The following is a 14,058-nucleotide window of genomic DNA, read 5'->3' as shown; positions in this document are numbered from 1 at the left end:
TTTAATTCAGATTCTTATACATACAATATTACAATATGCTGAATACATTACATGTCAAAACGTAACAAAGGTATACAGCGTATGTTAATTTCATTGGTAGATTCGAAAACTTAGACACGCAGAATGTACGATGAACAGATAAGTCGTATTATAAATGGGACCAACAATAATACGTATATGATTAAAATTATTGATGTTTAACCCACACTGCTTTGCAGTGACAACAGCTTCAATCTGTTTATGTTTTATGTCGTGGTGTATGTAATGTCCTGTAATGTATAGGAAACTAGTTAATTGATCGACCATAGGATTTTATTCACAATTTCTCTCATGATAATTTTCCGAAGTATCATTATTCTTTTATGCCTAATGATACAATATGACATTTCTGCAGTAGTGAAAATATTAAAAAAAAAAAAATACCGGTGAAAAGAATTTTTTTTCGGAATTACTTTTTCTATTTTTAGATTTTTATATCAATATTTACTTCCCTTGTTTGACCCACTTAACAAGTACTTGCTTGTTAAAATCGACATTCCACCGAATCCAACATATTTTCTTTTTATTTTATGCTTGTTTTCACCGTAAATAGAAATAATGATATTTGTGAAAATAGAAAAATTATATCTCACTCGTGGTTGCGCAACTCTATGATCACTCGTGAAATAACACACGATCTAACACTTACATGAACAAATATGCTCTATTTCTTACTTATCCGTCGTAATTGCGGTTATTCATTCACCACAACAATAAGATTTTCCCGACTAAACATCGCGCATGAAAATAGATTTCTGAAAGGGAAAGAAGGTCAGATAATGGTTTGTAATGTAATGAGCTATTGACTTTAACCAGGTGATTGTCAGTGACCGCTCAGGTGCCCCCAACAAACATCTTGCGTGTTATTTTTCCCCAATGTAAATGAGCCGCGCTCTATAAAAAGGGAGTTTAACCCATTAATGCCCAGTGGACTCTCCCATCCTTCTAAATTGGATCAATTTATTTCCAAAATTAGGGGTGTCAAGTATATTTATGTCTATATTTAGAATATTTCATAAAGAAATTCATTTAAGCAAACAGCGCAGACCCAGATGAGACGCCGCATTATGCGTTATGCGGCGCCTCATCTGGGTCTGCGCTGTTTGCAAGGTCCTTTGTTCAGGACGCTAGGCATAAATGGTTTAATGCATGTGCGCAAAGTGTTGTCCCATATGAGCGTGTGCAGTTCGCATAGGCTAATCAGGGACGGCACTTTCCGCCTAAATAGTGTGTTTTTTTTTGCGATGAAGAGTCTTTTTTTACAATAAAAATACCATAAAAGCGGTAAGTTTCGTCTGTGCCGACTTCCCAAGCTAATATTGTACGGCACTTTACGCACAGTCATTAAGCCCCCTTTTCTCAGAGCACGACCCCAATTTATTCGACTTGCTCAACAATGTACTGACATTGTGTCCGAGCAGTCGAACGAAGAGATAAAGTAGTTTCAAACTTTGAGATAACACGTAGAAATTGTCGTTTTTGGATACCATTGATTTGACAACGATCTTCTACTGGTGAACTTTACCGGTTTAGTTTTAAGGTGAGTAGAATGCTTATAATGTCCGTATAGTAATTGACATATTTGTTAATTTATTATGTATAAGCAAGAAATAAACTTATTTAAAATGTATTGCGAAAGCATTGCATGTATATAGTACGCTGAGTCATTAACATCAATGCTATGGTTGTGTTACGTAGATACTGGAAGTTTCAGTAATATCCATAGAGAGGCTATTGTTCAACATTTATTCAGACATATACACTCATAATGTACTCCATAAGACAAACACACACTCATAATGTAATACATTAAGTTGTCAAATACTTCAAATAAAGTTGATCATGAAACACTAAAAGGCAGACGACCATAATATCAGCGCGTCGTATTCTTTCAACACTAGTTTTTACTACAAGTTAATTTTATGCAGTAGTTTCCGTCAAACATTCAATTTCCCATTGTATTACTATGTGCCCCCAATGCGAAAATCAATATTGCATTGTAAATTATAAGGATAAAATGTCATTTTACACACAAATAGTTACCGTCGATCGTTCTCCACAATTGCTGCCACCTTGCATGTGACAGGGAAATGTAAATTGGTAAGAGGAATCAAGAAAAAAGGCATTAACATTTCAGACAATTAAAGCAGTAGTTTTCTGGGACTCAATTAAGTACACGCTTGTTTACCCTTTAATTGACATTCCTCCACATAGACTGTGTATCACACGCGTATTTCAATTGATGTCACCATGGTCACCACGCAACACCCGTTATTTCCACCGATCAATACAAAATAATATGTAAAAAGTGGATTGAGCCAATGATGAGTCAGCAGAAAGAAGCTTTTGTAGATAAAGATGGCATCATTACACTGATTAGCATACCCCATGGAATGACAAGACATTCGTTTGACTATTGTCCGGGGTGTTGTATTGTACCAAAACATGTGGTTTCGGTTGTGTGAACACTTTCAGTTGAATGAAATGCACTGATTCTGGATCATCAGCAGCACACGCTGTCATTAATAAGTCATCTTAGAGGTACACATGCGTGAAGTGATTCTAAAATCGATCTTTCCACTACGGTAACACTAATCACCGCTCCGAAAAAAGACGGGAAAACTGAACTTGTATTTTCCGCTCCAAAAAAATAAATCGGGGAAACACAAAATAAGTCTGTTTTCCCGTCTTTTTTTGGAGACTGGAAAACACAATCGCTATATTGTGCGCACAAGATAGTCGACCAATCACAGACGCGGATTATATTGAGGGAACAAGATACTATCCCTCAAAATAATCGGCCAATGAAAACGTCCTAAAGGCGCAGTGATGGCACCTTAGTGCCACCATAGTCCACAGACTGAATGTCTAATTAAGATTTCCTGACATTCCCTAAACTAGGCCGTTAAAACCTTTAATTGTATATGAGTAGTGCTCTGTGAAAATGGGGTTTATGTCATGTGCGTAAAGTGTCGTCCAAGATTGGTCTCTGCAGCCCGCACAGGATAATCAGGACACTATCCACCTAACTAGATTTTTGCAAAGAAGAGACTTTCTTTTAACGAACAATACCATTCAAGCGGAAAGTGTCGTCTCTGAATAGCCTGTGCGGACTGCAGAGGCTAATCTTGCACGAAACTCGACGCATATGCAATAAACACCCTTTTCAAAGACCTCGGTCCATATATTAAACTATGGCGCTGTGTTTGCAATAGTTTTTTCTACAGGCATTCATCATTTATTGACTGACGTTTTTCTGCACAAAATGCTTTCCGTTCTCTTCGGAGGGTTCCTAATCGCTGCATGGGCAGGTATGTTAATATCAATGCGTCAGAAAGTGACATAGACTCACCATGCACTGTTCTATGATACACTGGCAATAATAATAATAATAATAATAATAATAATAATAATAATAATAATAATAATAATAATAATAATAATAATAATTATTATTATTATTATTATTATTATTACTATTATAATTGTCAGTCGTTTTGCAAAATGTTTCATATTCTTTAAATAATTAAATCATATTTGTTGTGAACTTGATTAGAATATCTGGACTAGGCTGTTTGCATAAGCTTACTTAAGGTAGCGCACCTCTAATGATTTCCCGCGATTTCTTCGAAGGTTGAAGAGCCTACTATTAGGTGCCGTAGCCTAGTGGTTAAGGCGTTAGACTAGAAATCTTTTGGGATATTCCCGCGTAGGTTCGAATCCTGCCAACGACGTATACTTTTTTGCGACGCGTTTTATTTATTTTCTAACGTAATTTGATTTAATATGGCATATAAGCTATATTTTTTGTTAAATATGTTGCAATTTTTATGCATATTCTTCAAATATTTAAATTAAAACAACGTTATGGCGAAATTGGGTGTTTTACTGTTGAAAATACGAACCATGCATGTTGCATTTTTATTTTTATTTCAAAAAGTAAACGGTAAATCTGTCTATTTCTTGGTATTTTTGCTGTATATAGTGTTTCTATAAAAAAACTAAGTTTAAAATATGACTTAAATGATACTATTTTGAATTTTATGACACTTTGTTTTTAACCGACCCAATTTGTACTTGGCTGAAATCACTTACATTTTATGGCGCTCTTCCATAGATAACAATTTGTAAAAAATAAATGTCTGTAAAAGAATACTTATTTCATCTTGTTTAAACTTTAAACACCTTTACAGCATCTGTACACACCAACTGCATGCCCATATTTGGAAATTTGAATAAATTATGGAACTTTTATATACCCCAGGGGTGAAAATAAACTGGACAAAAGCCGAGCGTGGGGGTGGTTTTGAAAAAATCGGTATATTTTTTAAAAAGCATGGAAAGCCTACCTACAAATTTGCATGTAGTTCAGTGAAATGATGCTGATTAAGAAAATAATTACTAAGATTATATTTGGATATGTGCCCATTAGAGGTGCGCTACCTTAAGTGTTACTCACATACTTGAGTTAATATGAGCTTCGTTTTGGGAAAACTGGGCTTAATACATGTGCGCAAAGGGTTTGCCCCGATAAGCCTGTACAGTTTCTACACGCTAATCAGGGACGAATTTTTTTTACTTTTATATTTTTTTCGCTTAACTAAGTCTCTTCTTTACGAACATCCAGTGGAATGCACAGGCTAATCAGGGACGACAATTCACGCACAGGCAGATAACTCAGTTTCTCCAGAATGTGGCCTTTTTTTAGTTCTGGCTCAAATACCGGCCGAGCATCAACTGAGATGTCGTCTATGTAACAATGCTCTAGAGCTCACAGATTGCACTACGCAGGTTGTATGTGACAACCGTACAGAGGTAGGAATACATGATGAATTTAGCTGCGTTCTTGTAAAACTTGACTTAATGTATGTGCGTCATTAAGTGTCGTTCCAGATAAGCCGGGGCGGTCCCTACATGCTTATCAAAGACGACACTTTCCGCTTTTATCTTATTTCAACTTTCGTCTAGGGTTATATTACACTTATTCAAAGTCCATATAGGTCAAATTAAAAAAAAATCCAAGTTAATAAAAAAACACTTGCATTTCCTATACAGCAAAGTTTGCAAGTCTGACATCATTTTAAAGATGGATCTGTCCTCTTCCGATAATTGCAACGAGAAAGGTTCTGTTTCGCAACCTCTATGAAAGTTAAGCTCCACTTAGTTCAGCCACAGTAGGAAATAGTATTTCGGAAAACTTATTACGACATAAGCCAAGTACAACAGTCCATCTTTTAGTTAGCCTACGATTAAAGGCATCGGAGTTTTCCAGACGCAAAGGAAATAACATCATAAGACATATCTCAAACTGTTAAATGGTTGTTAAATTGCTTTAATCGAAGAAGAGAAAATCTAGGACGACACTTTACGCGCATGCATTTAGCCAAGTTTTTCCAGAACGACTATCAGCTATTTATTGGTCTTTTACAACAGCTAAACTAAGCTGGTGGCATTTGGCATACGACCCATTTTTGAAAACGCGGGTTAATATATATATATTTGTTTCGTTCCAAATCATTTTATATTTTTCTTTTCATATTATATCTATTGTACTCGTTTCGAAAATTTACCAAAAGCTCGCATTCCAGTGCGATTCTTGTTAAAAAAGCCAAGTATGGATGGAAACACATCGATATCACTATAACATTTTAGTGTGATCTTTTAAAGCGGGTATATACGATTTGTTTATATGTGTTTAATTGTAATATATTGATAAAATATGTTACAATAACACAAAATAGGCAAGAAAAATTATACATTAAAGCCGAATTTCATAAAATGCAGCAAAGACAAATTAGCGCCCCGAGCCGATACATATTTTCCTACAATAACCGAAGCATTCCTCTTTGTATTAGGATCGGAGATAGTGTTCGTGTGTCGTATGAATAGATATCGTTGCAGAATTTCAAATAAACCGTTAAACTAAGTTTAGATGCACATCGTGCATGTATGGTATACATGCTGACGAATTCGGCTGTACAGCCGTTTCAATTTCAGAATTAAATATCTGGCTTATTTCGCATATTTCGACACATGTTCTTCTTAACTTTTATTTTAATTTATATTGAAATATATATATAATAAGTTTTTTACACAGTTTATATAAATTCATAAATATTTGACTAAATCGTATATACCCGCTTTAATGTGTCACAAAATTAGAGTATAGTCATTAATTTTCATTTTTTATTTTAATAACAACAATAACGTGTTCTAATTATTGTTATTGGTATTATTGATATTTTTGTTATAATACTACTACTACTACTACTACTACTACTACTACTACTACTACTACTACTACTACTACTACTACTACTACTACTACTAATAATAATAATAATTATTATTATTATTATTATTTGCAGGATTGCTACATGGATAAGGTTATCACAGAGACGTTCAATGTTGTGTACAGAGGAGGTTGCCGCGGGAGAGATGTGTGTATTTCCATATATAATTATAGTTTATAACTTTTATTTAGTATTCAATGTTTGTATCGGTTTCGGTTGTGCTGACCGTGAGTTCATCGAACTGCTTCTTACGAAAAAAGCAACAAATACTTAAAACAGTAATGATTGTTTGGCTTTCAATCATGTGATTGTTTGGCTTTCAATCATGTGATTGTTTGGCTTTCAATCATGTGATTGTTTGGCTTTCAATCATGTAATTGTTTGGCTTTCAATCATGTGATTGTTTGGCTTTCAATCATGTGATTGTTTGGCTTTCAATCATGTGATTTTAGGAGTATGTGTAGAACTGCCACACAGCATTTTGATTACTGGAAGATGGTAATTGCTAAACAAAATAGTATGTGCTATATATTTCTCTTTACTTTAAAATACAATACCAAGCAATGTTAATTGGCATTTTGAAAATATTATTGCGACTTTTTTCTGCAGAAGCAATATCTTAATATTATGTTTTGTCTCTAAAAGGTGTTAATCAACGACTAGATGTAGTTGATGCTTGTTTCAGTTTCGTTTCTTCGTTCTTAAAACTGTTACAGTTCTGTAGCTCTAGTTTAAGCCTTCCATTAGGTAGTTCTAACAATAAATGAATTAACATTTCAAATTTGACAAACAAATTAAACGCCACCCACAACCGCAACCACCCTTGCCATCAAATTATTTGCACCGTTCAACGGCGTGTGACCAAAGTTTGATTCCTTTTAGTTCAATAGTTTATTGGCAATCCGGCATTCTGCCTTTAGTGCAGATGTTTCGTACGTTTGGGTCAGATTAATATCATTTGTTGTGTGACCGGGGCGATCCTACATGCTTATCGCGGACAACACTTTCCGCTTTTATAATAATTTTGAATGTTTATTATGTATGAGGTGCGAATAAAATTCGTGGAAGTTTATGTGTATGTTAAGGCATTGAATGTTTTCATATGGGGGGGGGGGGTATGTTTGAGGATTTTATTTATGCTTGCTTCAACTCAGTGCTAATGTATACACATTTGAAATATACAGATGCATGTTTCATATTTGTGGCAATATACATATAATATTTACGAATGCTTCTATTAGATGTGTGTTTCCTTTTTGTGGCACTATACATAATATTTGCTGGTATTTTAGTACTGCTCAGGTTTTGCTGCCCCTGTAGTCGGCAAACGAGATGAAGTAATAGCATGCACTAGGTAAGAAATATCGAAATACATGTATGTTGTTGTTTGCATGCGTTTTTATAAAAAAACTCTGCAAATTTGTTCTTATAAACAAAAATTACATATATTGAATTCCCATATAGAAAACTATTGCAGTTAGAATAGTTCAGTTCACATAGAAGTCATATAACTATTCGCTTTGTTCTCACGGAATTTAATTTTAAATCATTCGCATGGTAAATGCACTTTTCCCCTGCACTTGTATTAATAACAGTTGGCCTGTATTTATTTATCGCCACTAGACGGCGTTGGTCGCCAAATTGGTCTAGACTAATTTGATTATAAGGGAATCAAATTTTTTTTCTCTGCAGGTGTTGTTACAACGAGGACGATTGTAATCGCAAATTTTGTGGAATCAAGCTAAGTAATTGCAAGGCTATTAATCTTATTGTATTTATGTATTTCATTTTTATGTTAATGCGGTTCACTCTACCCGATGCATAAGATTTGCGTGACAAAAACAATAACGCAAAACAACATTTGGTTAAATCAGCAAACACGATTTAAATATACAATTGTAATTATGTTTCCCTTGCTGATTGTTATTAAGTCCAAAACCAGTCGGTGTTTAAATTGCTAATGTTTAGTTATGTCCAACATCAGTCAGTGTTTCCTTTCTGATGTTTACTTATGACCAACATCAGTCAGTGTTTCCTATCTGATGTTAAGTGATGTCTGCCAAAAGACAGTTTTTCCTTTCTGATGTTTAGTTATGTCAAATATCAGTCAGTGTTTTTCTTTTGATGTTCAGTTATGCCCAACATCAGTCAGTGTTTCCTTTTGGATGTTTAGTTATGACAAACATCAGTCAGTGTTTCCTTTCTGATGTATTGCTGCGTCTAACATCAGTCAGTGTTTCTTTTCTGATGTTTAGTTATGCCAAACATCAGTCAGTGTTTCATTTCTGATGTTTAGTTACGATCAACATCAGTCAGTGTTTCCTTTCTGATGTTAAGTTACGTCCAACATCAGTCAGTGTTTCCTTTGTGATGTTTAGCTATGTCCGCGATAAAACAGTGTTTCCTTTCTGATGTTTAGTTATGCCCAACATCAGTCAGTGTCTCCTTTCTGCTGTTTAGTTATGACCAACATCAGTAAGTGTTTCCTTTCTGATGTTTAGTTATGTCCAACATCAGTAAGTGTTTCCTTTCTGATGATTGTTATGTCCAACATCAGTCAGTGTTTCCTTTCTGATATTTAGTTATGACCAACATCAGTCATTGTTTCCTTTTTGATGTTAAGTTATGTCCCGCATCAGCCATTTTTCCTTTCTGATGTTTAGTTACGCCCAACATTAGTCAGTGTTTTTCGTGTGGCAGCCAGTCTTCTGTCCAATCAGCCGTCCGCAACCCACATGACTGCCTATCATTAACAACATGCGACACCGATGAGGTACAAATCGTATGCAATTTATGTTTGACTTTATGAATCGCGCTGTGAGATAACGTGGTTAAATGTATGCGCGTGAAGTTCCGCCTGATATTAGTCTGTGCAGTTCGCACAAACTAATCAGGGAGGACACTTTTCGCTTTAACTAGTTTTTTTTCGTCAAAGAAGAGACTTCATTTAGACGAACAATATCCTAAAATAGGTACTCTTCTTCTGTGATCATCCTGTGCGGACTGCACAGGATAACCTGGGGCCATTAGGATTAAGAAATATCGTAAATGTGTTTCATCATGATCATCCGTGGTTGACGCAATTTGAAAAAGCGTTTTTTGATTTTCACGATTTCGTTTTGCGTATGCATTACATTTAAACTACCATTAACCTGCATAATTTTCTGATAAAGCGGAGCTCATCAAACATTTTATTCAGTTAATAACCTAATGTCCTGTTAACAAAATCTTGACTTGATATGCTTGGCTTTGCCGATCTGTTTTGTTGATTGTTTTCCTGCTCCCAATGACGCTAAACCTGTTTTTAACGGGCACGGTAAATTATCCAAATCCATGTTTATATCTTTTTTTATCAATCGCGAGACATACAGTTTATAATCATCACTTACATTTCGACTAACATCCATAATTTTGGTGGATTCGTTGCTCAAAATAAGAAATAATTTATAATTTTACTCGATTAATGTTAACGATTCAAACACTGAGTAACCTTACAGGAAGACGCTATACTCCTAACATTCTGTATATGAGACTCTATACTCTTTACAGCCTGTAAATAAGACTCTATACTCATAACAGCCTGTATATAATATAAAAAAGTGAAACTCCAGCTGCTTGAGCAGTATTGAATTCTCATAATACACAATTAGTTGGTCCTTTATTTAAGGCAAGGCAAGTGACCAATTGCCCAAACAGCACAAAACAGCACAATACAAAACAACATACATAGCACATAAATTAATAAAGCTGGGGTCACCGCCATGGAACGGTCAATGCAAAGCATTGGGGGTTTAAAACCGGTTTTAGAGCGCTCAACCTAACACTTGGCCCAGCAATATTTATGATACATTTAAGTGTAAATAAAATTTAACCTCATAGCATTGTAACTCAAATAAAACAATAATAAAAGGGAATTAAAACGCATTCAATTTAATAACCATTTAATTACTCAATGGTAGGAAAGAGACCAGAGCAACAGAGCTACAACTTTTTGAGGAACGATGAAATGAAACTACGAACAAGTGTCAACTACATTCCTTCTTTATAGAAAAAGATTTAGGAATATAGCCTCATTAAGTTAATAATTCAGATCATCATCGCGCAAATACAGGAAGAAGCAGCAATAATGGGTGTAAAAGTTCCATATTACATTGCTTGGTTGTTTATGTGACTGCAAAATAAATAAATAAAACAAGAGTGTGTAGGTCTCATACTACAGTTGTGTTATATCTATCAAATTTTCTATAAAGGATTGACTTATTGTAACCAGGAAAGTTTCAGTGCTGGAATAAATGCATTTATATTAATCATATTTAATACCCTGCATCATTTTGTAAAACTCTATACTCATTACAGCCTGTATATAAGACGCTTTACTCATTACAGCCTGTATATAAGAATCTATATTCATTACATCCTGTACATAAGATTCTATACTCATTACAGCCTGTATATAAGAAGCTATACTCCTTACAGCCAGTATATAAATCGTTATACTCCTTTCAGCCTGTATATAAGATTTTATACATCTTACAACCTGTATATAAGACGCTATGCTCCTTACAGCCTGTATATAAGATGCACTACTCCTTACAACCTGTGTATAAGACGCTATGTTCCTTTCAGCCTGTATATAAAACGATATACTCCTTACAGCTTGTTTATAAGACGCTACACTCCTTACAGCCTGTATATAAGACGCTATTCTAATTACAGCCTGTGTATAAGACTTCATAGGACACATTGAAAAAACAATTATCACCCCGCACCCCCTCCGCCCTGGTATGTTTTGGATCGACCGTTCTAATGCGGTGACCTAAGGTTTCTTTGTATTATTCAACATATTGTCGTGCATTGCAAGGGAAATATGTAACATGCCTTTAAAAGGACTATCTGATGGTGGACACATTTCAGTTATAATAACCTTTCGTGAGTTGTATTATTCCTGTTCTGAAAAAATGAACGGTAAATATCGCACCATTGTTACAATGAACAACGGGTATCGATTATGGTTATGGGTGTTTTGTTATTTTAATATTTCTAGGTGTGCTATGCAAAAGATGTATACAATCCCGGATCAAGCCCAAGCTTTATATTTGGATGTCAAAATAAATACGTGAGTATTTTTATAAGTATATGAATACTTGAAGGAATTGATTATTTAATTTAACAAACTGAATTGCTTAGGCGTGGGTTTATATTTTATGTTGTTCATTTTTTGCATGGCACAATTTTGACAATTGTCATGGTGCCTTAATATTGATCATATTCACGAATTTTTACGTTTTTCCTGTTCTAAGATTTGAAGATCAAGGCTTTTATCCAGCTGTGTTCCCTCATTTTGTGTCATAACGGGTTGCGAATTGTTCAAACTTGTGAAAAATAGTAGTAAACTGTTACCATTTGTGAAATAATGAATCGCGAACTTTTTTAAATTGTGCTAATTTCAGTTTAGTTTATTAGTTTATTTAAGTCTCATCAGCATACATGTATATATGATCACAACTTACAATAAAACATGAGCAAAATAATAATAAAATGCTGCCACTCGAAAGTATCGAGTTATAGGAGAGTATCGAGTTTCAGTCGTGACTGGTATAACATGTGAACATTGAGTCGCTAAGCCCTAAAATTTGTGAAAAATGGCTCTTTTCTAAGGAAGAAACCTTAATTGCCTTAAATAAAAGACTACCGACTAGAATTTATGTCCGGTAAAGTTTATACATTTAATTTTTTCCTGCATTTTAAATTGAAATATGAACTCAAATGCTTCGCATGAAAATGACAAACTCTTTGTTTATCTTCCACAATACATCAAGAAGTTGAAACGTACTGCATTCACCAACTATAGACGGCCTCTCTTGCAGATGTGCCGTCTGCTCATGAGAGAAGTGTTCAACCATCTGGATCAATGTCAAGGTCACTTTGGCCACACCCCCTATTGCCAATCTGAAAGTGCAGTATGTGACGTGTGCTGTAGTGATACAGGCTGTAATCTCGGAGACTGTCACTCCATTCGAGGTATGGGCTATGGTTTTAAATATACTACTCAAAATTTGCTAAGGATCACTTTTTGTTTACACATTATCTTCAATTCAATTTAATTTAATTTAAATTGTTATTTTGAAGGTTTTGATATATGAATGCGTTTTTTTATTTTATTTTTATGTATTGATTTATCATTGATGCGTGACGCTAGCTGAATCTAGCTAGGGGTGAACTTCAAATTACACATACTATAAAAAGTGATCCTTAGCAAATTTTGAGTAGTATAGTTGCTAAGATGACTCTATAGACAAAACTATGTCTTGATGCTTAGATTTCGTGATGTATGTTTTATCATGTATTTCTGATGCGGTGATAGTGGCTGTAATTTCGGGGACTGTCAATCCATTCGAGTCTTGAGCCATGGTTTAAAATGGTGTACATTTCGTATTAGTTTGATTAAATGAATATATATGTGTAAGATTGCTTAAATTTTGATTTATTTATCTTATTTTAATATTATGTTATGTATATTTGATTTTTTGTAAACGCGTGTTTTTTAATTATGTTTTCATGTTATTATTATACAATTTGGTTTTATGTTGTGTTGTTGTTTTTTTTGGTACAAATTTCATTAGCAAAGACGTTTTATTTATAATATAATGAAACTTATCCTCATTCAGCTCGAGTTTTGTTTTTCTAAAAAAATGCATTATCCGATGCGTTTGATTGTATTTTGTATCAATATGATGTTTTCGTTATGGTACGTGTGATTAAGTGTTTAATTAAACGAATAAGATTAAAGTTGACAAGGATTAAGGTTCATATTATACCGTTATCGTGGCGCAAATGTGAAGATTGAAAATACCGATTTGAAAATATATCGACTGCTCATCGATATAAGTATAAGACAAGTATGCAGGCGCCGTATTTTTTGTATCATCTTAGATTTGGGTCGCGCTCTGAGAAAAGGGGGTTAAATGCATGTGCGTACGTAAAGTGTCGTCCCAGATTTACCAGTCCGCTCAGGCTAATCAGGGACGACACTTTCCGTCTACAATGGATTTTTTATAGGTAGAGGCTTTCTTCAAACGAAACATTTCATTAAAGCGGAAAATGTCGTCCCTGTTCATCCTGTGCGGACTGCATATGTGCGTAAAGTGCCGTCCCAGATTAGCCTGTGCAGTCCGCACAGGCTAATCAGGGACGACACTTTCCGCTTTTATATTATTTTTAGTTTGAAGGAAGTCCCTTATTACCGAAAATCAAGTTTAAGCGGAAAGTGTCGTCCCTGATTAGCCGGTGCGAACTGCACAGGCTAATCTGGGACAACACTTTCCCCACATGCATTAAACTCCCTTTTCACAGAGCGCGGCTCATTTGCATATGTTTCAGAGCGACTGTACAGCCTCTACAAGAAAGGACTGTTCAATCTCGACACCCTTCAAATATCAATGGGCCCATAAACATGCAATAACTTCGGTCGTGACCACAATTATAAAGAAACACAAACGATGATATTACGTTACTCAATTTTTATGAATTTAATACCTGAGTGCTGACCGTGAAACTGTTGTTAAGAAACAATGTTTGAAATTATAGACAAGAAACAAACAACGTATACATTCACTAAAACTGCATTTTGTTTACGAAGTTTTTAATGTTTGATGTGTTCAAAGCTATACCAGTATTTGTCACTTCAACATATGTTTGATAAACGTTTATCAATCAAATGAAAAAT

At 34.7% G+C, this 14,058-nt stretch overlaps 1 protein-coding gene across 1 annotated transcript; it reads left to right on the top strand.

Moving 5' to 3' along the window:
* Nucleotides 1-1,413: 1,413 nt before the first annotated feature.
* LOC127839230 (uncharacterized) lies at nt 1,414-13,955 on the top strand. The gene is made up of 10 exons (XM_052367513.1): nt 1,414-1,579; nt 3,267-3,350; nt 4,748-4,854; nt 6,408-6,479; nt 7,625-7,686; nt 8,025-8,077; nt 8,996-9,105; nt 11,377-11,448; nt 12,200-12,353; nt 13,713-13,955. The coding sequence occupies exons 2-10, from the start codon at nt 3,305-3,307 to the stop codon at nt 13,781-13,783; spliced, it is 747 nt and encodes a 248-aa protein (XP_052223473.1). The 5' UTR covers nt 1,414-1,579; nt 3,267-3,304; the 3' UTR covers nt 13,784-13,955.
* Nucleotides 13,956-14,058: the final 103 nt, after the last annotated feature.

This window comes from Dreissena polymorpha, chromosome 7 (genome assembly GCF_020536995.1).
Source record: "Dreissena polymorpha isolate Duluth1 chromosome 7, UMN_Dpol_1.0, whole genome shotgun sequence".
Taxonomy (NCBI): Eukaryota; Metazoa; Mollusca; class Bivalvia; order Myida; family Dreissenidae; genus Dreissena; species Dreissena polymorpha.
The sequence above is the reverse complement of the archived record's forward strand: the minus strand, read 5'-3'. Positions and strand labels throughout refer to the sequence as shown.